General features: G+C 37.6%; 1 protein-coding gene across 8 annotated transcripts; it reads left to right on the top strand.

The window, feature by feature from the left end:
- The first annotated feature begins 16 nt into the window (after window positions 1-16).
- On the top strand, window positions 17-24,368 carry CTCFL (CCCTC-binding factor like). Of its 8 annotated transcripts, none has more exons than XM_071759427.1 (11): window positions 10,324-12,252; window positions 12,484-13,024; window positions 13,994-14,150; window positions 15,897-16,067; window positions 16,488-16,621; window positions 18,211-18,331; window positions 19,531-19,680; window positions 20,447-20,607; window positions 21,246-21,428; window positions 21,947-22,067; window positions 24,006-24,368. In XM_071759427.1, the coding sequence occupies exons 2-11, from the start codon at window positions 12,650-12,652 to the stop codon at window positions 24,158-24,160; spliced, it is 1,728 nt and encodes a 575-aa protein (XP_071615528.1). In that variant the 5' UTR covers window positions 10,324-12,252; window positions 12,484-12,649; the 3' UTR covers window positions 24,161-24,368. The 8 variants fall into 8 exon arrangements, with proteins under 8 accessions (XP_071615535.1, XP_071615528.1, XP_071615532.1 ...); XM_071759431.1 differs by having other exon boundaries at window positions 12,484-12,889; XM_071759428.1 differs by having other exon boundaries at window positions 10,324-12,052.
- The last annotated feature ends 1,037 nt before the right edge of the window (window positions 24,369-25,405 follow it).

Below are 25,405 nucleotides of genomic sequence, written 5' to 3' on the forward strand. Positions count from 1 at the left end.
ACATCACCACTGGATGTGTCTTGGGACAGTGCCACTGACACTGTCACCATGCAGAGTTGTCAACAAAGCAGCCCTGACGAGGTAATCATTTAACAGGTTTGATTAATGAATGCTGAAAGTGGTGAATCTTAGCCCCTGTGTTTGTTGTTTTCAAGAAGTTACAAAACTTAGCACTTTAACCAAACCTTGATCCAATTTGCCTTTGAAACCAAAAGCATCATAACCTCTTTGTGTGTGGAAAAGTTTGGGTACAAGGAGTATCTGGAGCTGAGAACATAGGGGACATTCAAGCAAAGCACAGTTGGCACACTTGGTAGGCCAATGCTTGTTGGCTGTGAAGTGGAGGCTTGTTCAAGGTGTATTTACTCACCTTGGGAACATTGCCTGATCCAAGGATAAAGTTCAACAGTGAAGACTGACAGACCTGAATAACCATTACACTGCCTGCCTGGAGGCCTTATTTTTGTCAATGCAATCTTGAAAAAAAACCCTGAGCAATATAAATCATAGGGTCATAGAATGGTTTGGATTGGAAGGGACCTTAAAGATCATCTAGTTTCAATCCTTCTGCCATAGGCAGGGACACCTTTCCCTAGATCCTCCAGACTTTCCACTAAATCTAGATTTTTGGGTTTTATTCAGTATTTCAGTCAAATTAAAACTGTAGAAATAACCCTGCTGTAGAAATAACCACACTGCTTACAGCCAGGCCCAGCAAAGCATCTGGGACAGGATGAGGCAAAGCATTTGTGCCAACCTGCCACTTTTTGTATTGATGGGGCTTCCACCTTGCAGGTGGTGTATTATCCACAGCAATTTGCAGAACAGGAAATGTAGGAGTCCCAGCTAAGTTTCAGGGAGTTCTTTAAAGCAACAAAACTGATGTGAGCATCCTAAGTAGAGGATGCTCATAACCTGCCACCTGCTGAAATTTGTGCAGTCAATGAGATGTTTCCAGCAAGGTTTTCACTGGCCCAGCAGTGATTTGCAATCCCTGAACAGCCAGGCCTGGCAGAGCAGCACAGATCAGGGTTGCAGTTTGCCTTCCTGCTCTGCAGGATTAAAATGACACAGAGCTGAATCTCACAAGGCTTCCCCTGGGACTGTATCTTTTATCTCTCCTGCAAAGCTTTTTATTACGTTTTGTAAAGGCAAAGGAAGAAAATAGTGAAGTAAGAGGTGCTGTCCTTGACGCATTGCAAGGCCAAACATTCCATAAAGGGAAAACAAGTAGGATGGGAGGTGCTGAAGACTGCTCCAAAAGGGTCTCTGCCATAAGTAAAGGTGAAATAAAAGACAGTTTGAAAGGGACAGCCATGGTGTTTGTCTTTGGAGTCCACATACAGTGTTGCTGGTGAGGCAATCAGAAATATTTCAACCAATTATTTTTCTTTTAAAACGTATCATTAAATACTTCATTAAAAATAAAATGGGGCATAATCTTCAGTAATTATAGACGGATTCCTTTTTCAGTGAAGTACAAAATTACAGAGTCTTTCCTGCTGGCCAGATATGTTGTTATACATAGAAACAACTGAGGCTAAAACAGAAAGGCCTCAGTTGTCAGGAAACAAACAAACAAAAAAAATGTGGACCAAAAAATTATTATATTGCAGCACCAGTCAAGTCAGAATAAAATCTTAAAATTGACAGTGTAAGACGGAAGGATTAGTCCTAGTGTCTCTTCAGTTTTGAGCAGAGGAAAAAATCCCCCAAACCAGAGCATTAGTTTCTGCCAATTAAAGTATAGTCAGGCAGGTGTTGTGCAAATTTTCTCACACTGCAATCCTAACCTCCCACAATCTTGCTATACAAACTGTGGGCTTCTCTTGAGAAGACACTAAATATGCCAAATTGGTGGCACTGTGTTATGAACATATGTCCATTAAAAATCACATTAAGGATTCCAAATGTTTTTCATTTGTGATGGCAGCAGAGTTTGAGTGCAGATGTCCACTGGGAATTCTAGACACTCAAGCATCAAATTACTCATATTTAGGTAACACCTCCTATCAGAGGATCTCAAAGCATCTCACAAACATTTAGTAAGCCTCAAGCCCATAAAAGACAAAAATCGTATTTGGTGCAGTGAAATAAGTGGAGATGATGTAAATCAGGGTGAAGATTTTTTTCAGGTGTCTTCTCATGTAGGAGGTCAGTTTTTAGATACCAAACAGAAGGCATTAAAGGTTTAATCTGAATTCTCATAACTCTCAGTGGTTCTCAAAAAAAAAACAAACCAAACCAAGCCAGAAGCAGTGTTTCCAGAGGCTCAGTAACAGTGGTCTTGAGGTGTTCTCCCCATCCCAGTGTGTACTGTTGTCTTCTGTCTAGGTGTCTGCCTTCTGGATGCAGTGAGCTGGGAGATCTTGCTAGTGGTATGGGGTGTAATCTGGGGGCAGCGTTAGGTCTTTAAAAAAAATTATCTTGAATGTAAAGTTTATTTTCTATTTAAATGAGAACTCTTTTTTTTTTAGTAGTAACTGCATGATAATACTCTTCTAATAGCTGATACAATTTCTTTGGATTAAACTTTTTTGGCACTTCTCTGTGCTTCTTGACACTTGAATGTGATGCTCATCAGGTGTCTTCTTGGAAGCTGTCAAATTATTTAAATGAGTGTAAATCTGACATTTTGAGATGATAGAGTTCAACAAGTGCCTTGAAAGGAGTGTTTTTAGGGTGTTTGGTTTGCTTTGATGGACACTACGCAGTCTGTTCAAAAATGAGATTTTGAGCACTTTGACTTTTACTGACTTACTGGAACTAAATGCAGTAACAGTAAAGGTTCTTGGATGCTCAGAAAAGGTGTCATAAGAAAGCTTAACTCATCACTACAAACTGAGGTGCAACAAAGCACTCTCAGTGAGATCTGAAAGTTGTTAATGACAGGTAATAATAATCAGGAATTCTACTCCCCTCCCATTGCTTATTATCCTACATATTGTCACCTCCAAAGAGTTTGTCACTTGGGGCTTTTGTCAATTTAAGAAAATTGTAGCTTTTCTTAAAGATTTTCTGAGCTAGGGAAGAACATCGCTATTTGATTGTTATTTTTCTTCTGAAGTTGTTCTCAGCTGATACTGAGCATACTGCAATTGCAGCTGGACTGAATTCTGCACAAGTCCAGAAGGAAGGGCAGCCCTTGCAGTCCCACAGACCAGGGCCAGAACTGCTCCCTCAGTTTCCAGAAGAAACTGTGAACTGTGCAAATTGCCTGTGGTTGCAAAAGAACCTGTTACTGTGCCAAATGTTTTTTCTGGAGCCTGCACAGCCCTGTGTATTATTCCCACCTCACAGCCCCTTTCTTACAGGCATTTCTTTGGCACTGACCCAGCTGCAGGAGGTCTGGAGGCTCTGGCCACACGTGCTGTGCACTCCTCGTGTGCTGCATGAACTGGGAGACTGAGCCTCTGGGACCAGGCAGGACAGGTAGCAGCAAACTGGGAGCACAGCATTTCCCTTCTTATCTCCCCCTCTCCAACCCTGAATGATACAGGATGTGTCTCGGGCAGATTGTAAGATATGAAGTTTCTGGATCACAGGGGTGCTTCTGCTTTGCAGAGAAACTATTTGTTCATTTTGGTTCTCTTTTCTATTTTCTTTTGTAAGGAATAAAAACTGGAGCCTTGGCTAGGGTGATGCATCCACACATTCATTGCCTGTGAAGAATACTGGAGGTTCAATTCCCTCCTGTCACACTGATGACCCTTCTTAGCAACAGCAGACACTTAGTTTGGACTCTGATTTCACACCTGAATCTCAGGTGCCAGACGGCTCCCCACATGCAGAGCAGCAAGCAGCTCCCCATTAATGGTGTTTGCTCAATTAGTAGCTCTGAGCAGCATGTTACTCACTTTTTGTCATTCTTTCTCAGCAGCTTGTTAGCTCTGACGATGGGATTGATTCATGTGATGCTAACCTTGATAAGTAGTTGCTTTTTTTGGAGCTATTTCCTGAGTTGTGACTCGAATCCAGGGATTCTTCCCTGTAGGAACACTGTCCTCTCTTTTGTAAAACCCCTGGGAGTGATCCCTGTGACTATGTAAGCTTTGAGGTCTGTAGCCACTGGTGTCTGGCCAGTGGTCAGGTATGGGTAGCCCTGGATGCTTGGGATAATTTCTCATCTACTGCAGAAGGTCTGACAGGCACAAGAAGAGTTTGGGAACACCAGGACTTCAACTGATTTTACCTTAGCAGGCACAAAGGTGAGAAGAACATGACTATGAATTTTTTGTGGTTACTGCATTTTTTTTGGCTGGATGCACAGCAGAACCAGAGCCAGGAGAGAAGGGGACAAACTGTACTAAACAGAGTGGAAAACAGCATAAGGTGGTGTGTTTCCCATCACCTATGTAGCATCTGCTCTGCTCAGTCATACAAAGCCCAGATGGCACAGAGATTCAGCTTTGCAAATAAAAATGGTAACCCTTGCTGGAGCAAAATCTGTTTCCCACAGAGGTGTTTGTTTGCAGCTATCAAGGGCTCCCTGCTTCCTACATGTGGAGGAGTTAAATAACAAATCCTTGCACACAGGTACAAGCAGCAGGAGATGTTTCAGCTTCTTGCTCAAGAGCAGTTTCCCGCCTTCCTACTTATAACTAGGGTCCTGCTAACTGCACCCTTTTACAGAGACATCACCTCCTTGGGGCATAAGAAATTACATGGCAGCACCTTTAAAAATTTAAACTGATTATTTTTTTTCTAGGATGAGATAACCTTGTCTCCTCTTGCTCCTCTCTTTTGCAGGCCTTTTGTTACTTCTCTGCGATCCTTCTCTTGCTGGCAGCACTCTGTTGTCAGTTGTCATTTCAGGGTTACACAGATCTGTCTACTTGACTGACAATGTGTTTCTTCTAATTTATTTTAAAACTTCCATCTACATTTTGTTTCTCTTGTCACTTTTATCCCTCATTAGATGCAGTCTGACCCACAGGACACAGTTCTAAATGCCCTATATGAGCTGACTTCTTTAAAGAAGGATGGTTCTAATGAGGAAGGGTGGGTGCAGCTTCAGAAGGTTTAGGTTCTGTTTCTTCCTTGGCTATGGAGTTCCCATTTGACTTTGGAAATGTAACTTTATATCCCAAAGCCTTTATCCTCTCAATGGGAAGGGGGATATTAATCCCTACTTCTGTCTGTGTTCACTAGAAGAATGTGGATTCTTCCCAGTTTGGTAGATAACTCCCAGACGGAGGAGTTCAAAACTTAATTAGACAAGATCATTACCTCTTCTAATCTTTATATCTGTGGCATGGATAGTCCCTGCTGGGTCCTCTCCAGATTATTGTAATGTAAATAGTATGTTCTTGTTTGAAATGAAAAAACATTTACTATAACCTGTTTTCTCCTTTGGTAGTAACACCGAAGCACCAACTCGGGCTGAATTGTTTTCTTTTTCAAGTGAGATTTGTTCTGTATTTTTCCCAGGAAAATAGCTTTGAATATTTCAAGCATTTTGTAACACTGGAAGCAGCAACAGGATATAGAAGCTGATTGTGCAGAAAAAAAAGCCAGGGTACATCTAAAGGTCAGAGGCAAATGTGCCTATGTCCAGCCCTACAAACCTTTTCCTTCTTCAACCTGACTACTGTAGGAAAACCAACATTATAAAAAACCAATGACATCTGTAATAGATCCTGTCTTTAATGGAAAGCTCTCATGTAAGTGTTAACAGGCCACATGAAATCCTATGTACTGTACACTTATGCTTAGCAGATTTCTAATTGGAAGAAGGCAACATGAGTGGACCACAATGGGATACTTTCAATGTAAAAGCAGTTTTGCTCACTTAACAAAAATGGTTCCTACCAGAAAAGTGCTAAAAATATGATAATTTCTACAAATAACACTTTTTTAAAAAGACAAGGGTTCAACTAGTCCTTGGAAATCTCACTTTTTTTTTTTAATGCTTTTAGCAGGACAGAATTCTGACATTATTGTATATGTTTCTGTTGACTGACCATCTGTACCTGTCTCCAAAAGTACTGATTTAGGATGATTTATGTGCTTATGAATACTGCTTGCTTAAAGAGAAACCTTTTATACATGAACTTAAACTAATATGTACAAATGAATAGCAACCAACCTGTATTCAGCCAATGAAACAAGTAACCCACTTGTTAACCTTGTACAATGCAGGTATTTGCATTGCAATAGCACTAAGGCTGTACCTTGTTATTTGGGGTGAAAGCATAAATGTGCTCTATTCTGGAGATCTTACTATTTAAGACAGAACAAAAGAAGGGTATGAATGACAGATCAAGAGATTGTAAGTTTTAGAGGTAGCTCTGAACAGAATAATAACCATTATTCATAAAATGAAAGTCACAGCTATTCTCATTTGCTTTCTAGGCACTTTCTCAACTTGCTGCTTAAGATTATGAAGAGGAGGACTGTGAGGCTGACTTTTGTTTATTCTTACAGGAGCATAAAAGATGTACAATTATGCCTGCTATACCATCTTTCTGTTACCTGTTCCTGATGGAGAGGCATGGGGATATCTGGTTTTGATTCTTTGGGTGATGATTCTTCACTATAGCTGGGAGGAAAATTCCAAGATTTAAGGTATCTCTGTTGATAAATATCCAAGTAAATCACATTCTGTCAATGAAGTCACATGAATATACTTGTCTTTAAATATGCCCTTAAATCCTGCAGCCTGTTCTAAATTTCTTTGGATTTTTGAATTGAGAAGCTTGATTCAGGTTCTCAGAAACTTCATCACCCATGCTAGTTTGGGATCTGAGCTGGAAAAAAATTGAACAGGAAACCACTGCTCTTCTGAACCCCCCAACCGACTCTACTGCTGATTTTGCAAGGTTTAATGTGCACTTGTTGAATATCCACGTGGAAGCAGAATTTGAACTCCTTTGGGTTGTGCATCTCACTCATCGATTTATTAGGACACTGATCTAATAGTCTTGTTTTCTGGTGATCCTATTAACTTCCAAGCAATGGTGCCTGTTTAGCTGTGCACAAAGAGCTGTTCTCAGAACTGTTTTCCTGATTAAAGATTAACAACAAAAAGCAAAGAAACATGGGCATCCTTGGAGTTTGTTTCTTACATCAGTTGGGTTAAACCTTTACTTCTCACTGTGTATCTCCACTTTGTGTTTGGCAATCAAATTCTGCACAGCTCTAGCACGTTTCCTCCAGTTTAGTCAAAACAAGAGGAAAACTTTCTGCCTTTTAATCTTTTAACTCTTTGACCCTTGCACAAACAGCAGCAGAAAAATTTACTAACTAACTAAAGGGAGCTGTCTTTAAAACTTTCTTTGGTATCTCTCAGTTTAAAGAGTATTCAACAAAAACAGTGGAAGTCACTGAGGTGTAGTTAACTGTATAACCATGCTAATGACTTTTGAAATGGAAGAAGTAATACACTTCTCAAGTAAATATCCTTCTTCCAAACAGTCCCAGCCACTTAGATCTGCTGTTTGCCACAAGCAACAAATGGAGAATTACTGGATGGTAGAATTGTTTCTAAGTATATTATGATGTTGGATGAAATGGTTAATAGAGAAATTGTAACTATAGTTAATATTTTTAGACCACTTCTCTGACTTGTGTCTGAGCAATCAATCATCCCTGGTACTTTCAGCTCCAATAGTATTATGCTAAATACTTCCCCTTTTGTATGTTTCACATCTGTATGCTATTATGCTCTGGGGTCTTGGGGGTTTTTTTTTGGTCATACTATATAATTATAATCATTAACAGGTTGGAGCAGGATTTTTAAAGTGTAGGCGATACTTAAAAGCATTAAGTCCTTTAACTTAATAGAAGTGGCTTTGGTTCTACAAGAACCACTCATATTTACAGAGATGATTTGTTTTCCCAAAGTCAAGACTCGCACTGGAGGCAGAGCAAAACAAAGCAAGTTTTTCCCTGTTCCCCAGGCACAGCCCACATCTAGCTGGTTGTGCATCAATGGCACAGTTCAAGCAAGCACTGTGCCTCCAAGAGAGCTCTGCAGCTCTCCTCACCCTTCTTTTTGCACGGAGAAAGAGAAGTGGCAATTTATAGCTAGGCTAGACACTAGTCAGTCAAAACCCACCCTCCAGGATGACTTCCATCTGTCTTTGCTTTGCTAGGCTCCTATTTTCTCTTTTCTTTGGGGAGTAAGTAAGGAAATAAGTAGCACTATGTATTCCAAAGTTCCTGAGTCTGAGGTCTGACTGGCTTTTATGTGACCATAGAGACCATCTAAATGTCAGGGACCAGAGAATTGTGATCTTTTGGTAGACAAGAGATCTAGGTGAGATCTGAATCCTATATGACATCTTCTAGAATAAATAGCAGCTCACATCTCAGGACCATAAGTCTGAGGAAAAAAACAGAAAAAAAAAATAAAAGAAGGATAAAATATTTTAATAATACTCTTCTTTCTAAGTGTTCAGTATCTTTTCTGAAATTCAGACTATATGATTTCTCCTGAGAATCTTCCAGGCCAGCACTGAAGCATTAAATTAATACTGAATCTGCAACTTTCAGTTGCTTAGAACAGCATCCAAAAGAATATAATCCTTTTTTTTTTTTTTTTTTTTTTTTTTTAATCTCACTCAATTAGCTGATATGCTTTAATTACACTTCATCTTTTTAAAAAACACTTCATCTTTGTGAAAGTCGGAATCTAAAAGAACAAGTTGCCAAGAGCACTAGAAAGTACAACAAAAATATTTCAAACATTGAGCGACTACAACTTCATAAATTAAATTATATTTAAAGGAGCCATATGAAGAATATAAAAATATGCTCACTTTTTCTGAAAGAGGCAATGGTGTGAAGGAGGTTATCTACTGCTGTCATTATTATGAGTGGCAATGTCTCACTGCAAAACAGGTGATGAAGGTAAGCAATTGTCCCTGGTGTAAGAGCAAATGTAAAGGTGTATATGTTTTCAGAGTGGTGTTAAGACACATAGATACCACTGTGACAGGTGCAATGTGAGTACAACATATACTTGGAAACAAAAGTGAGACATTGGAGGAAAGTGAAAATGGAAAACTTTCCAGATGCCAGGTGGAAAATTATATTAAACCTGTCAAAATAAGTCACAACAAAGATTGGGTTTTCTCATAGACTAACAGGAGTCATGTTCTGAAGAAGAATGGAGTTTTCAACTATGAGACAGAATATCATAAATTAAAAAATTATGAGCATCTTTTTTGCTTCTCTCTCTCTCTCTCTCTTTTTTTTTTTTTTTTTTTTTTTTTTTAGTGTACTTCAACAGTCCCAATTCTCTCTGAGTTTTGTAGACAGGATGTGTAAATAAATCACACTGCTATTGCTTCACATAGTTATCTATTCTGGGCCTAATTCCAAACCCATTAAAATCAATGGCAATCCTTCAGTTGCCATCAGAGGACTGTAGTTTAGGACCTGTCATAGGAAGATCAAGGTGCAAAATGCACACAGTAAAGACTGGTTATAGAGCCTCTGCTGTCATCCAAAGTGATTCTCTAAAACACAGGAAGGGAATGAAACTGGAGGCTTTGAACTACCTTCAAGGTCAAATATGCTTTATGTTACACAGTAAAGGAGCTTTTTAAAAAGTTAGCTCTATCTAACAAGCATTAAGCATCTTAAATATTATAAAAGTCATTATTCAGATTTAAGGCTGACAATCTGAACAGATAATCCAATATTCTACTCATCAGAAAAGTCACCTGTGCTGTTTATACTCAGAGGAAAATGCAGATCAGAACAAAGTTTGCTGTGTTCCTTAGTGCAGCCAAGGGTAGAATTCACTGTGCTGATTTAGGATTTTAGTCACCTGTGCATTCACATTCATGGTCTGGTAGATTCCTATCAGCAAGTTATCTGCAATTTTGTGGATGAATTTTGGTTCTTTATGTAACGTTACTTTAACACAAGAGGATGTGCCTGTGTGAAATTCCTTATATTGCTTTTAGAATTCACCACCTAAAAATTTAAAAAGGTCATCTTATTTTTTTGCTGGATTTTTCATGCAATGTGTTGATCTGTTAGAAAGCAACTGAATCTTTAGAGGAGTGGGTAGAAGCTTGATGGCAGAGACAGATGATGCAGTAGGCAGTATTGGTAACTGGAGACTGTATATAAAATGGACCATAATGGTCATTATGGAGCTGTTGACCTCTATTGACCTGAAAATGGTTGTGCTGATAGATTGCTGATCCAAGTGGCTTCTTTAAAGTCAAGAAAAAATTAACTGAAGGGCTATTCAGTTTTTAAGTTGTAAATCCTTGAAAATATTAGTTTAAAATGGAAATAATGAAAGACTTTAACTATATCTGCATGGATGGTGCTGGTAGTAATAATGCAGAAGTACAAGGCAGGACAGCACTTGGATGCTGATGAATGCTCAAGTGCAGAAAAATTCATTACAATTACCTAAAGTAGGATATACTATTATAAAAGCTTTTTTCCTCACTGCCCTTCAACTATCAGAATTCCACAGTATATGTAGCAACTTGAAAAGAAATGTGTAAGAAGTGTAATTTCTGGCTACAGGCACCAGCAGCATAATTATATGAATATATTGTACATTCTGCATCCTGTTCTTTGGTTTTGAGAGCCCACAGAATCTGTAGGTTATGAATAATATGGTATCTATCTATAGTATCAGCCCTAAATTGCTGGAATATATATTCAGTCTCAAATAATGGCTTTGGATCTGTGTTGATTCCAATTAATATAATAGTTCAGACTAATTTGCAGTTATTAAACGTAAATTTTTTTTAATTTTTTTTTTTGCATTTAGAATTCTGCTGATTTATGGATAGGACTAGTTGTTGTTTAGGGTATTTAATGGAATTACAGAAACTTGCTATCTCTTAGTATAAGGCCCAGTAAGGTCAATGACCTGAAATCAAGCTTGTCATGAGATTATTTTTTCAAGATGTGACTGTTTTATTTTTTAATTCTTACAGCTTGTTACAGTGGCCCTGTGAATGTCCTTTTCATGGCTACATCCTTTGCAGTAATCAGAAACACTGGCTCTTCTACTGGTGCTGTGTAACACCCAGGCACCAGAAATACAGAAATAGTAATATTCCTGCCAAAATCAGTGGAAAAGGGATTGTGTGGTTCCTGGGTACACAGCAGTGTTACTTGTACTCAGACACACATCCTGTAATATTGGCTTTGTGCAAAACACCACGTCTGATGGAACAGCACAGCTCAATAGGCTGGCAACAAGTAGTACAGCAAGGAATTGGTAAGGGATTTTCTTTTGTTGAAAGTTCTGTATGTGGTTCAGCAGGATCCAGACCATGCTGGGCCAGTCACTTTGCAGTGTACTGTACTTTGCAATGCACTGGACTAATATCTAGAGGTAAAGCTCCAAATCCCTCATTTGCATTAGTGCATAAAAGAGTATTAATAGTAAGTGGGACTTTTAAATTACTTGACAGTTGGAAATTGCTAGTCTAACAGGGTACACAAGATTAAATGTTAAGTCTGTCAAACCGCACAAGTTTACCTCAGTAGAGACATTTTTACAATGCATTTGGAGAACTCTTAAGTCTTCTTGTTCTTACTGAATAACCAGTCTCGGCCTTAAGCACAGTATAATGGTACTTACAAATTGCTCTACTGCCTCTGCAAATGTACTTCAGCCAATTTCATGAAATACTTCAGCTCTCAGGCTGAGATGCTGTGGCACCAGGCTGAGATCAGCCAGCTCTCCAGCAGCTCTCAAGACACAGCACCCGGGCTGAAGCGTTTCTGTGGCAGAAACATGGGAAGTTCTTCAAATATTTTCCAACAGGTAAACCAAGTGAGCTCAGCTCCATGGACTCCAGCCAAGGTTGGTCTCCTCAGCCCTCAAGCAGAAGGTTAAGGGCCTACAGTTAACACCAAAAAATCACGTAGACCTACACAATAAAATGCAGCGCTTCCACTGTGAGGAGAAAAAAAAGAGTGCTTTTTGCTCTGAGGGGAGACCTTCAGGGGTTTGCCCACGTCAGGCCCAACACCTCGTGGGGAATCAGGAGGTGCAGAACCGGCTCCCCGGTGCCCCAGAGGCAGACACTCTCCTGGGGGTGTGGGGCCACCCCATGCTGAGGTGAACAAGTGGGAAGGGGTCCCTTCGCTTCCCACCCTTCATTGCAGGGAGGCTGCAGAGCACCAGGAACACTCACACCTCCACAGGCTGCTCCTCAGCCACCCACACCCCAGGGGCTCCACCCAAGGCTGCCATGGGAGAGGCACAGCTGAGGGTGCGAGGACAGAGGCCTGGAGGTGGCACCCAGGAGGTGGATTGAGGTGGGTGGGATCCCCTGTTGAGGAGCAGGGGGAATTTGCGGGTGCTGGGAGGCTTTGGGAATGGCACTTTGGGTAGGGGTGGTGGGTGAGGTCGCAGGGGACATGGGGTGGTGGGCAGTCCATGTGCAGAAGGTCAGTAAGGTGCTTCCAGGGCTGCAGTGTGAGGAAGGCCAGGGGGTTGTGCTGAAAGCCTGTGGTTTGCTCTTGTTTTTAACCTTGCCTCTTCAACAGGTTAACTCGGTGATATATGTGGCCTTAGGGCTGCTGGAGCCTTTCACAAAAAAACAGGAGTGCAGGAAAAAACAGGGACTGAAGAAGAGAGAGGAGTGTGATTGGGGACAGGGTAACGCCAGTAAAGGAGCGGAGCAGTGCCAGTGGCTACAGCGTGGGACTCAACATGCAAACAGGGACAAGTGTCCCCTCGGAGCAATTGATGCCTCTTGAAGATAGAGAAAAACACTTGCTGACACTACAGCCTGTGTGTCTGAATGCAGAGGAGGAGGAGGAGAAGGATGTGGAGGGAGTCTGCCAGACAACTACCTCCCTGCAGAAGGGGGTGGCCATGGCAGCGCTGGCCGGGGCAGTTGTGCTGCAGCAGGGGCAGGGTGTGCTGCAGAGCGTGCCAGCTGGCATGGCTGTAAGTGTGCAGGAAAGTATCTGTGTTTTTTATGATTTAGGGCTGACACAGATTAACGTTCTGCAAGAAAAAGGTCAAGAAAAGAGTTCAGAAAGCAAGCCAATAGAGAAACCACCAAACACACTACTGACCAAGGTACGAGTTGTCAGTGCGCTGAAGATGATGCTGTTAACTTCTACTATTGTCACACATTTGATTCTGACTTAAATTCCTATATATTCAGACTTGTTGGACTTAAAAAGCTGTAAGAATTATTAGATATGTATAATTTCATCCCATATTTAAAAAGACAAACTAAAAATTTAGCCTGTTGAAGTTTGGACAAGTTTTTAATTCAATTCACCAATTTGCTGCTCTTTGGTTTGACAGCCTAGATATCTTAAGTAGCATTAGATAATTTCTCCTGCATTAATACAATGGACCAGTCATTTTTAAGGTTGGATATGTAACATGGTTTCATTTGAAATGTTTTATGAAAAGGATATGCAAACATGGGTATTTATCATGTGCTTTATTATAAAGTATATCATATGTTTATCATGTTTATCATGCATTTTATTATAAAGTATAATTTTTTTTTTTCATTTAAAACTGTGCTACCCTGGATAATTTCTGTAGTATGGTCATATTTAAGTTTAATCTAATGCAAAAAAAGCATCACAACCTTGTTAACTGCTGTATATCAAATAAAAATACACAAGTATTGTAAAAGTCTTCAAAATCCTATATTAGTTTGAAAAAAAAATAAGAGCCTTCTTTCTTCTTGTTGTCTTTTAAAAAGTGAATGTACTGAAATTGCATTTTAAATGGTTATTTTTTAATGAGGATAGAGGTTTCTATGTTCTCAGTGCTATAATTTTAAAATGATGCTCTGAAACTTTAAATAAAAATTTTGGGCAGTTAGGGCTCAATTTTCGTTCACCTCCCAGTTAGACTGCAGTATGTTAGATGTAAGGTTTTTGTTGCATCACAATTGCATCTGAAAATAAAAATTAATTAGTAGCTTGCATCTTGTCAATAGCTCAGTTGTTTTGCCACTAGTGACTACCTTTGATCAGAGAAGCTGTAAAATGTTTTCTTCTTCATGCTTTCTTTTTTGAATAGGTTGACAGAGATACTGATGTCATTGCATTTCAAAATAAGGTCCAACAACTGACCCCAGCTGAAGAGGGGTTAAAAAAGCAACTTTATTCCACTCCTTGGGAAACGAAGAGTCAGAGCTGCAAAGCCAGTGATGATTTGTCAGAATCATGTGACGAAGGTAAAGATCAGGAATTTGCAGCTCCATCAGTACAAACAGTTGTAAAAAATCCCTAGAGTCTACAATTTCAGATTTTTTTCTCCACACTGGAAAAAAAAGATGAAAAGTTAGTAGTCTTTGTAGTTAATTTCTAGATACTGTGTGTTGTTCGATTTTGAGGTGAGGTTGAAATTTTATATTAAACATTCAGTGTTAAATTTAAATTAGGTTAAATCTAACATTCTGTAGACATTTGAGGGAAGGAATAATACCCTTCATCTTTTAGTGGTACGGTACTTGTTCAGGCTGATGTATTCAGAAGAGACATTTTGGATGGCATTTAGAAATTAACAGTCTTTCGAACACTATGGGGTGTTTGAAACCTTCTGAGAGATTTCAAAGTTAATATTGTATATAAATGTATTTGAATAAACCTAGTAAATTACCTAGGCTTTCTTAGTTCCTTCATTCAGCTGCAAAATGTGCTTGTTCAAGGGGTTATGGATAGGCTTAGAGTGTTTCCAGGTTGCTGGCTGAGGATGGTGGTATCAATGCCTATCAGCAAGGTATCTCACAGAACCTAAGTGAAAATAACGGAAAATAATTGGTTTAGGATTTCAGAAACATAAAAATATGTTGCAGAAATTAAGGACTGGCTTAGAAAGGAGTAGATAATCAACTGTTTTCCTAGAGAGTGCTGTAAAACTTGGATGACATCAGTAATGCTGAAGAGGCTGTAGACATATGTGTCAAATTATCTGTATATTAAAGTACCTTGGCTGAGGTTGTTTAAAGTATGAATATTGAATCATTGTTAACACCCCTTGTTTTAGTTACTGTGTTTATAGAAAGCACATTTGAGCAGCTTTCACAAAGCTAACAATGTTCTTTTGTGTGGGCAAGAATCCCCAGTGAATAAATAACAATAAAGTGGTTTTGTTTGCTGTTACTGAAGTGAAGTGTTAGCTGCACATCTCTGTGTGGTATAAAGCATTGTATAAAATACATTTTGGTCTCAGCATGAAAATCATTACAGAGAGAACACTTGGGAGCTGAGACAACTGATTTGAAAAGGCTCTTCAAATGTGACTTATTTGCTATTTTGCTGTTTCAAATCTTCAAAACTGAAAGTGTTGCACATTTACTCTTGTTAAGCTCAAAAGAAATTCATTGCTGTTGTGCCACAAACTTGGAAATATTACATAATCCAGAAAGCATAACTTTATTCCATAACTTCTTCAAGGAACTGATCTTTTTTCCCTCAAATTCAACTAAGAATTTTAAAGAAGCATCATAATGTTCTTTGTGTACTTTATGAACTCAGGACTACCAGAAAACTGGTAACAGCTTAGCCTGCCATTTCCAAATCTTTGAACAAGTTTGCTTTGCATTACTTATCCAATTGTTATCAAGAAGTGTCTTGCACAGGTTTTAAATGTCTTGATGAACCATGTCTTAATGATTCTGTCAAGATAGAAACTTTCATCCTGTCTTGGAGGTAAGACCTAGGCTCAGAGTTAGGTTTCCTGGCATTAGATTCTAAAGTGTATCTCTAACACATGGTAATATATTTTGGGCAAATCTTAAATAGGTACCATAATTTCTGACAGCTTGATTAAATTTTATATGTGTTTTGAAGTCCTTTTATGTGGAAGTAGGAAGTAGTTTTACTCAAAGTAGAGCAACTATGTAGAAATCGTTAGTATTGTTTTGAAAAAGTAATTATCTTGTGGCTTGTACAATCTAAATGTTTCTTTGTTCCCACAGGAAGAAAAGCAGTTTCCAACTGTGGTTTGTGCACATTCACCTCACTCAGAATATCAAATCTTAATCATCATGTGAAAACCCATTCTGATGAGAAACATCATGTGTGTCACCTCTGCCTTAAGGCTTTTAATACAGCTACTATCCTGCATAACCACTTGAATACACATACAGGTATCTATCATGTGAAAATACTTCACTTTACGTATTGTCTGCAAAATGTGATTAACAAGCAAATGACTATCATAGAGCTGAATTCTGAGACCATTTTGTGCTCAGAAGTTTCTCTGATTTCTTTTGGAGTTCCACACCAAAAAGACATGGTCTGTAGTTAGTAACTCTCTGTGTATGTATTACTTTATTTTCTTAATTGCCATTCTAAAAATTACTTTCCACTCACTATTGACTTCAGTTGTGTCTGATTCCAATGTACAAACGAGAAGTTTTTGTGATAGTTTCATTTTGCTATAAATTTATTTTAGATAACATTTCAGAATCTCAGAAAAGATTCTATTAAAAATTTTACATCTTGGTTTAAGGCAGACAAATCATTGTTTTGTTAAATAAAATTAAAGAAAGAGTGTATTCTTACAGGGACCAGACCCTATAAATGTGGTGACTGTGATATGGCATTTGTGACCAGTGGTGAGCTTTCACGACACAGGCGCTACAAGCACACTTTAGAAAAACCTTTCAAGTGTTCAGTATGTAAATATTCTTGTGTGGAAGTAAGTACAACCTTACCTAATCTTCTGGGAGGGTTTTTATGTTTTTACATACTAAGATTTTAATGCACTGTAAAGTTATTTTGCACAGATTTTTAACCCTGAAGTGTCTAAATTCGGACCTACGAGGTATCAGCAGCCCATGTATAATGGCATCAAAGCAAAGATTACCAGGCTCCACTAATGGCTTTAGACCACAGTGATGGGTTGTATTTCTGCTATGTTACTGCTAAGTTACATGCTTTCTATTTTTTGCACACCTTTTCAATACCATCACCCCTCAGAAAAGGAAAAAGCAACCTTAATTCCTTGAATTCTGATGTTGTCAATATAGTAATAAATTAGTTGCTTCACGTAAGAGTTTTCACAATTATTCATCTTTTTAAACTAGTTACATTTTAAGGGCATTTTGTTTTTTATTACACTGAAATTGCTGCTATAGATGTTGTGTGTGAATTTAATCCTACAACAACATAATTGGTCCTCCTGTATACCTCATTTCATGTATACTGTAGGACAAGACTGGCTAAAATGAAGCTCATGTATTGTGTTTGTATGCCTGATGATGTTTGGTTTCACAGGATTGAAATTTGCCTCATCTAGAAAAAAAATAATTAATGGCTGCCTAGGGGTTCACTTTGAAAAAATAGGTTTTCAGTCATGCACCTATGATTGAATCACAGTCACAGTCACCCATGATTAAATCACTGTCACAGTTTAGTGAATATTCAGTATCTAAATTTTTTATGTGCTGTGTCCAAATCTAAAGCTGTAAGCAAGCCTGAACTTTAGAACACACATTATCTTATTAATTAGATTTTGGATAGCTTGCATCTTTAAAACCCCTGTCAGTTTATGTTAGTGTCTTATTCTTTCCCTTGCTTGATAGGAAGTATTCAGCACGCATTGCTGTTCCAGAACTGTCACTAACATTGCAAGCTGTGCCACAATAAGGAGCCCCCAACTAATACCATGCCTATGATTTGACTTTTGTATAGCAAAGATTGACAATCATGTCTAATTTTAAGTGAATAGTGTTGTAGATTTGAATGGATCCAGAACTGACTTCATTAGGTATTTTTGTAAATGGAGGAATTGAACACTAGGTAACTCCTAATTTAATCTTGCATACCTACAAAATTTATGTAGAGCATGCCACAAGGACAGTATAAAAAGTAGAATGAATTAAACTTTGGCAGTGAAATTGCTTCATTGGGATTTGAAGATAAAGACATTGGTTAATGAGTTTGGTCTTTCATTTATTTTTCTGAGTGCTTTCAAAGAATTTTATGTTTGGCATATCCAAATAGCCTGAAAGTAGTTGGTATCCATGTCAGTTGACAGACAAATTGTAGCTTTTATGTTCTTATAAAACATCTCCTTTTGTTTTTGTTGGCACAAACATGAAAGTAAGATCATCGGGGGAAAAAAATACAGCAATGCTGCTGATTGTACAGGGGGTGGGAGAGCACTAATTCTGGGGCTAATGAAATATTTAAAATTTTAATAGATGAATTTTGTAAAGTCGCTTATATTTTAATTATGTCTCTAATGGAAATATTACTGCAGAACATTTCTTGTTTTTATACCAGGCAAGCAAAATGAAACGCCACACTCGCTCACATACAGGAGAGCGTCCTTATGCCTGTGAGCTTTGCAGTTATGCCAGCAAGGATGCATACAAACTGAAAAGGCACATGAGAACTCATTCAGGTAGGACTCTGATGTAATGATCAGAGCCTTAAGCCCTTAGCTGTAGCATACAGATGCCAGGAATCACCGGGTGATGAGCCAGGCTGGTGCCTAGTCTCACCTGTGCCCGGTTAAGGATGTTGCTCGAAACGGACGTCACCGAGAGCGTGAGCTCGATTCTGAAGCCAGGGACCGGAGCTATTGGTAGTCCAAGTCAGTAGCAGAGACTAACTATGACCAGCCTAGCGCCGTGCCTGCTCTAGAGTGAGCTGCTTGGTTGCACCCAGCCTCACCTTTTATTGGCCCCAGGTCTTGGGCATGCTCAGTGGGGCCAGCCCTAACCGGGCACAGGTGAGACTGGGCACCAGCCTGGCTCATCACCCGGTGATTCCTGGCACCTGTATGCTACACTTAGCACTCACAGGGTTTGGAGGGATCTAATTTCAGACTCTAAAATTATCAGCACAAATTAAAAATTTGTGATTTTGAGTAAATGACTGGGGAAAAAGATGTTATTTTAAATTTTTCTGAATTTGGCTGTACATTGTTGCTGTTCTTCCTAAACATTTTTTTATTATTAGAAAAATATTTAATTTGTGTGGTCTTGGGTTTTCTTGTGGATCAAGTTGTCGTGTTTATTTCTCAATTATTTGATTTTATATGGAGATGTATTTGCCACAAGAGTTTAAACTGTCTGTTCAAAACATGGGCATTTCTGTGGCCTGAGATTTCTAGTAAATAATTTGGTCAGCAGAGAATTAAATTCCTTTAACACTGAAAGCAGTGCATTCTGGCCATGGCTCTATAACAAGGATGTCTTCTAAAAAGCAGTTGGTATCTATTGCATACTTCAGGGTTTAACTTAGCCCATTTATGAATTCAGTGTGTGTCATGATTAGTGTTTTAGTTTGAATCAGAGTTTGAGTGTTTTGAGTATTCAAGACCAAAAGTAAAAGTTAATGAAAATAATTCCCAATTAATAAGGTAGAATTATTTTAATGGCTTTATGTTTCATCAGTTTGCCTCACAGCTTCTGGAAACCAGGACTTGTAATCAGCTATGTAAGCTTTTTTAGTAACATTTTGTTACCAACATTTTGTTTGGTCTGGAGACTGTTGCTATTAGATAGGGATGTCTTTATCTGTGGGGATTTTGCATTTGTATTAAAAAAAGCAGAGTGAGTTTCTAAGCATGTGTTATTTTAATACTTTTTCTTATAGGTGAAAAACCTTATGAATGTTATGTTTGCCAGGCCAAATTCAGTCAAAATGGTACCATGAAAATCCATATGTTACAGAAGCATGGAGAAAATGTGCCAAAATATCAGTGTCCACATTGCAGTACTTTTATTTCACGAAAAAGTGATCTGGGTGAGTTTAAAGGAGGAAAAAAAATTCGGATGTGGATATGATTAAAGGTGAAATCTCTAATTTTCACTGCTTAGAATGATACCAAACAGGTTACATATGACCATATCATTAACGAGTATTTCTAAGGAACATGTATTAATTGTCTTACAGGTAAGTTCCATCTGCAAGGAGATGTACTGACATCTTGTGGTTACTGTTTTAATTTCTTTGAAATGAAAAGCAAACATTTATCTTCTCTGTACTTTTGACATGGTGACCTTCTGGTTTTTTCAGTAAGAAGGTACCTAACAAAAATCTATGTCGAGGTTGTATTGAAAAGTTCTTTCTCAAAGTCATAGACAGTAGTCATGTGTATAAAGACATTTCATTTCTTTAATTCTATGTTCTAGTTAAAATGTGTTTGTGTATAGTTATAGGAGAAGCTAAAATAGAATTAATGTTTCAGTAGATGCTTTTTAACATATATTAAATCAGTTTTTACCTCTTAATCTAAAATTTTACTTCATGTTTAGTTGCTGACCAGATTGTCCTTGTAATTTAAATACATATAATTGCATTACTTAATAAAGTACAAGTTAACTTTTCAGTTAGACTTCATCTGTCCAGCAAAGAATGGTTTTACTATGTTTCAAGCATTCACAACTCTTAGAATTCTAAATTCTGTTATATTATAACAATATTAAAGACTATTTTTGGACTATGTAATACTCATTCATGGAAATAAAAAATTTACCATTAAAATTAATTGCTTTTAATAACTGTTCAGGTACCCACTTACGAAATCTGCATTCCTACATGGCAGTGGCAATTAAATGCAGTTACTGTGAAGCTGCTTTCCATGAGCGTTATGCTTTTATTCAGCATAAGAAGACTCACAGAAATGAGAAAAGATTAAAATGTGATCAGTGCAGCTATGCATGTATGAAGGTATTTAAGTTCACTGAAACATTATTGCTTTTTCAGTTGATGGTTTGGCAAGCCAGGGTTGGATTTCAGGTTATGTTTATCTTAAGAATATAAAAACTTTTGTTACTGCAGTCTAACTGAACCAGTGTAGTTATAATTTGCAAGATAAATGCATCACAAGTAAAAAGTAAAATTCATATTTTTGGAAGTCTGAGGCTATCTTGACAAATCTTTTGCACAAGAACGTCTTAGAAGCATAAAGTAAGAGCAGTCACTTTCAGTGACATTGTGATGAGAACAAAATACAGTATTTGCACCTTAAATGTGATTTTCACCAATGTCACAAATAGATTCCCTTTGAACTGAATTTTTTATTTAAAGAATACATTTAGGACAGCATTGATTTGGTCTTAATATGGTGGAATCTGTATGTTCCATTCAGATTATTTTCTCATCTAAGCTCAGTAAGGTTAGGAGGGAACCCTCTGACATTTTCCAAGTTTTGGGGCAGATCCCAAGGTGTTCTCCAGCATCTGCCCAGAATGGGGGATAATTAGGGAGTCTGTGCAACATTCTTGCACTTTTCTGTGTGCCTGTGTGGTTTTTGAACGTGTCACAGAGGTGGACAGTGTATGTTACAGATATTTTCTTTGCTTCAGGAGCGACGCTTAATTGTACATCAACGAACCCATGCAAGTGAGAAGCCCTTCACTTGCTCCTGCTGCAGCAAAAGCTTTCAACAGAAGCAGCTTCTCACTCTTCACGTTAGGAAGCATCATGATTCTAATATTAATCCTACCATTTATGAGTGCCCTAAATGTGGTAAGGGCTATTCACTCCGGGTAAGATATTTCCTTTTAAGGAATCTCCCTGGAGTTATCTTTAGCTGAGTATTGCAGATCATATTGTCACAAAGGACTGAGAATAAAAACCAGTGTACTGGCTGGAATGTTAACTCCTTAGTGCTAAGCCAGCACAACTTGTTTTCTTTCCTAAGCCTTACATTAAGGGGGTTAATAAAGAACTTCACAGTATTCCCCTTTAGATAGGAAATTTTCACCACATCCTATTTTCAGGGTTGGTACTGGTTTGCCCAATCTAGTATTGAAATTACTATTGCTTCAGAAAATGCTAAATTTTATTTTATACCCACCAAATAGCAATGTTCCTTTAAAGCAGAATTTTAATATGTATTCTGGAAAATTTTCAGGAGTTTTATGGGGGTTGTTAACTAATTCAACCTTTTTCTTAGTCTTCCAAAATTTGGCTGTCAGAACCATATTTGTTTTGTGTGTTTGTGTTGAAGTGCTTAAATACATTAATATTTGATTCATTTATTTATGCTTCATTATGCTAACAGAATGATATGCATAAGCATGCTGAAATTTGTGGACTGGTAAGGGCAAAAACTACTACACCCAGGAAAAGAAGCAGGGGCAAGAATAACACCCATGAGGAACCCAAGTATGTTAAGCAAGAAGGTAATCAGAGAATAAGTTAGAATTTAATCATGTAAATTAGAATCAAGAAGAAAAGGCTAAGGCAGTGAATCTCCCCTGCTGTTTAATTACTGTTTCACAATGAAGCTAATTTAAGTTCTAATAATGGAAGAATACTTCAGAATAGTCATTATTGTGTGGCAGGAATTCTTGTCATCCAAGTTGGGTCATTGCTCAGGTACTAGTGAGACTTCTACTTCCTTACTCCTGAAAATGTCTTTCTGCTTAGCAATGCTTACAAATGTAGTTTTATTTTCCCTTTTATAAATTCTCTTTGCCTTTATAATTGAGGCTGAAACACATCATTACTGAGTTGAGCAGTAGTGCTTTTTCTTAAGAGCTCATGATGTGTAATACACTGCTTTAACACAGACCAGATCAAAAACTTCTAAATTTTAGAACAAAAAAGATCACAAAAAATCTAGTACATCTTAATAAAGAAATCATTCATCTTCTGACATATTCAGATAAGATAGTGATGAAGTAATAATAAAAATGCTACTGATTTAAATAGGTTGAGTAATTCTTCTGTCATACTGTAGAGCTTATAGAGCTCTTGGTTCAGCATGTCTGTGCAATCAGAAACTCACTGGTAACTACTTAGTGCTACTCATTGTGGATGGCTCTTGAGCACTGAATATTTGTTTTGTAAACTTGAATATGTACCAAAAGATGGTCCACAATTTATCTCTTTCCCTCTCTTTCTTCTGCTTCCTCATCTTTTCTCATCAGGTCAGGATTCCCAGAAAGTAAGTTCAGGTTCTGGCAGACCAAAATGGTCTGGTTTATGCTGGTACCTTCCTGATACAACTATTTGTGTTTAGTCTTATTTGCAACTCTAAAGACACATGATGTAATTTATTTTTTTTTATTGTCTCCAGTAAACCTCAGCTTGACACTACATATATAGTAATATTGTAGTATTTTCATCTTACAGTCTAAAGTTGACCCAGAGGAGATATTTGCTTATGATTTCCTTTATGTGCATTTCTGTTGAATTCAACAAAGCAATATTCAGTTAGGTCTTATGGAGTAAGAGATAAGAATAGAGATAAATCTAAGGCCTCAGTGCCTTAAAGCCTTAAATTTTGGTATATCAGATTATTTCTGCACTGATTTGTGCCTAGCAATGCTGAGTTACAATTTGACTTAGGGAGAAGAAGAAATGTTGAAGCTTTTCTGAATCTAATGAATATATATCAGCAGCTGAGTTTACATTAGCATTGACACTTCTGTTTTCACTGGTGAGGCTGTAATGGTATGGTTAGAGAGAAATTTTACAACTACAGTGTTTATGTTTTTGTGATAATTAGATTTAGCTGTTTATTAATGTTTTGCTGTGTGCAAACAATTTGGTTTTGATATCTTGCAGATCTCTTCATATGGAAGCTTGATTTTTAGAGCTAAGACAATGTGTCTTTAGATGTAGTTCATGCAGATACTCAGTCCTTGAGTTGACTCACACAAATCCTAGAGTTTTCTGTGCTAGTTTCAGCAGGTTTTTTTCTCAAATTTGACATTTGCAAGTGTGTCTCTGTTCATTTGCACAACTTGCAGGGGCCTGTGGGATCTTGTATGTGACTTTACAAAAGATTGCTTTTGTGAGCAGAGCTGTCAATGATTTGCTGTTACTAATAATTTTAAAAGAAAATACATATGTATGAGAATTAAATTTCCTGTTAAATAATGGTTAGTTTACCTCCTAAGAATACCATGGGTGCTGCTCACTAACATGAATTGTAATGTTGTATCAACATAAAATATATTAATTCTCCAAATAAAATATTAGATAAAAGTCAATGACACATATTGACAGTATTTTCTCTACTAAATAAAACTGCCTATTTGTTAAATTTATTGAAATAGTTACTTGTTTTTTGGTTAATCACCACAAAATTTCTTTTGTTTTGTTTTACAAAGCTGACCTGGAATCATTCCAAGATATCTCAACTATGAAAAATGAACATCATGCCAGTGAGACTGAGCCTGTTTTAGATGGAATAGAAACAGCAAGTCCAAGAGAACAGAAAACAGAAATTTCTTGTGAAATGATTCTCAACATGATGGACAAATAACATGCAAACAGACTCTGTTTTTCCCAGTTTCCATTGATTGTAACTGACCAGTTCAAAGACTCTAGCTATACCCAGTTAGAAAAGACTATAAAAGCTAGAAAAGAGGTTGAAAAAATAGAAAAGCTAGAAAAAGCTGAAAGTTGTTGAAGCCCTTCTGTGCTCATGTTGATTCTTGTTGCCATTTCTACCGTGTCACCTACAGATCAGTACCCAATTGTGAAAGCTCTAAGGAACTTTCACCTGTTTTATTACAAATCTGTAATAACAGAATAAAGAAAAAAAATACCTATTTTGGAGTAATTTAAGAAAAAGGTGATAGGTTTTTTTTCATCTTGCATATCATTTCTCTTCCAGATCTACTGACAGAATTACAGAAGCAAACTTACTCCTCGGTAGCTCTATAGAACTGAGAGCTGCATGAACTTCAGTCTATGAAGCCTTAAAAATGAAAGCTTAAGGTTTTTTTTCCACTTCCTATGTTACATGAAGAACTTTATCCTATACTTGGTAACATGTTTACGTGCCTGTTCTACTAGGATAGCTATTTATAATTTGGCAACTGTTCTGCTGTTATTGAGACCCAAACTAATAGCATGCTCAGGAGCTTTAACTGCCATGCAATGTCATGAGTATCTCCATGCACATGGCTGGGAGATAAGGATAGCAGTATTAGCAAGAGATATTTACTGTGAGGAGTAAGTTAATCCATTTTAGAAGTTAAGGACAACTCTATGAAGGGCCTCATTGAGACCTTAATCAGCTCAATCAAATATATTAATTACAGGAATTACCACGTTGGTAATAGAAACCTCTTTCAGTTTTGTAGCATATGTTTATAGCAGTGTCTAAGAAGTCAGTGTATTTGAATTTGCCAGAATTACCAATTGGCTTTGTCTTTCTTCCATTATAATAGTGTTGAGTGTTTGAGAAAAATTTGTAACTATTTTTTCATATCTGTTTCCATAGTGGTAATATTTGTCCAGTATTAATAAGTTAATGGTTTGTTCTGTCTGCCTTGGCAGTAACCAGGACTTCTGGATACTTTTGTACATGATAATTGCTTAAATAATTTTATTGAATTCATTCTTGTTGTGTGGTTTCCATTTGTGTCATAAATTCTAAGCAACACATTTCTTTGGTAAAATTAATTTTAGAAGTTGTATAAATTGCTTGACCAATTTTCTGAATATATATTATTCATTTGAATTGTTAATAACAAAGCTGACTCATTCTGTGTTGACATCT

Source organism: Heliangelus exortis, chromosome 16 (genome assembly GCF_036169615.1).
Source record: "Heliangelus exortis chromosome 16, bHelExo1.hap1, whole genome shotgun sequence".
Lineage (NCBI taxonomy): Eukaryota > Metazoa > Chordata > Aves > Apodiformes > Trochilidae > Heliangelus > Heliangelus exortis.

Coding starts and splice junctions, on each gene's coding strand:
- CTCFL (XM_071759427.1), top strand. CDS start 12,650: ATGCAAACAGGGACAAGTGTCCCCTCGGAGCAATTGATGCCTCTTGAA. Junction 14,151..15,896: donor GTCAGAATCATGTGACGAAG/GTAAAGATCAGG, acceptor TTGTTCCCACAG/GAAGAAAAGCAGTTTCCAAC. Junction 19,681..20,446: donor TTCACGAAAAAGTGATCTGG/GTGAGTTTAAAG, acceptor ATAACTGTTCAG/GTACCCACTTACGAAATCTG.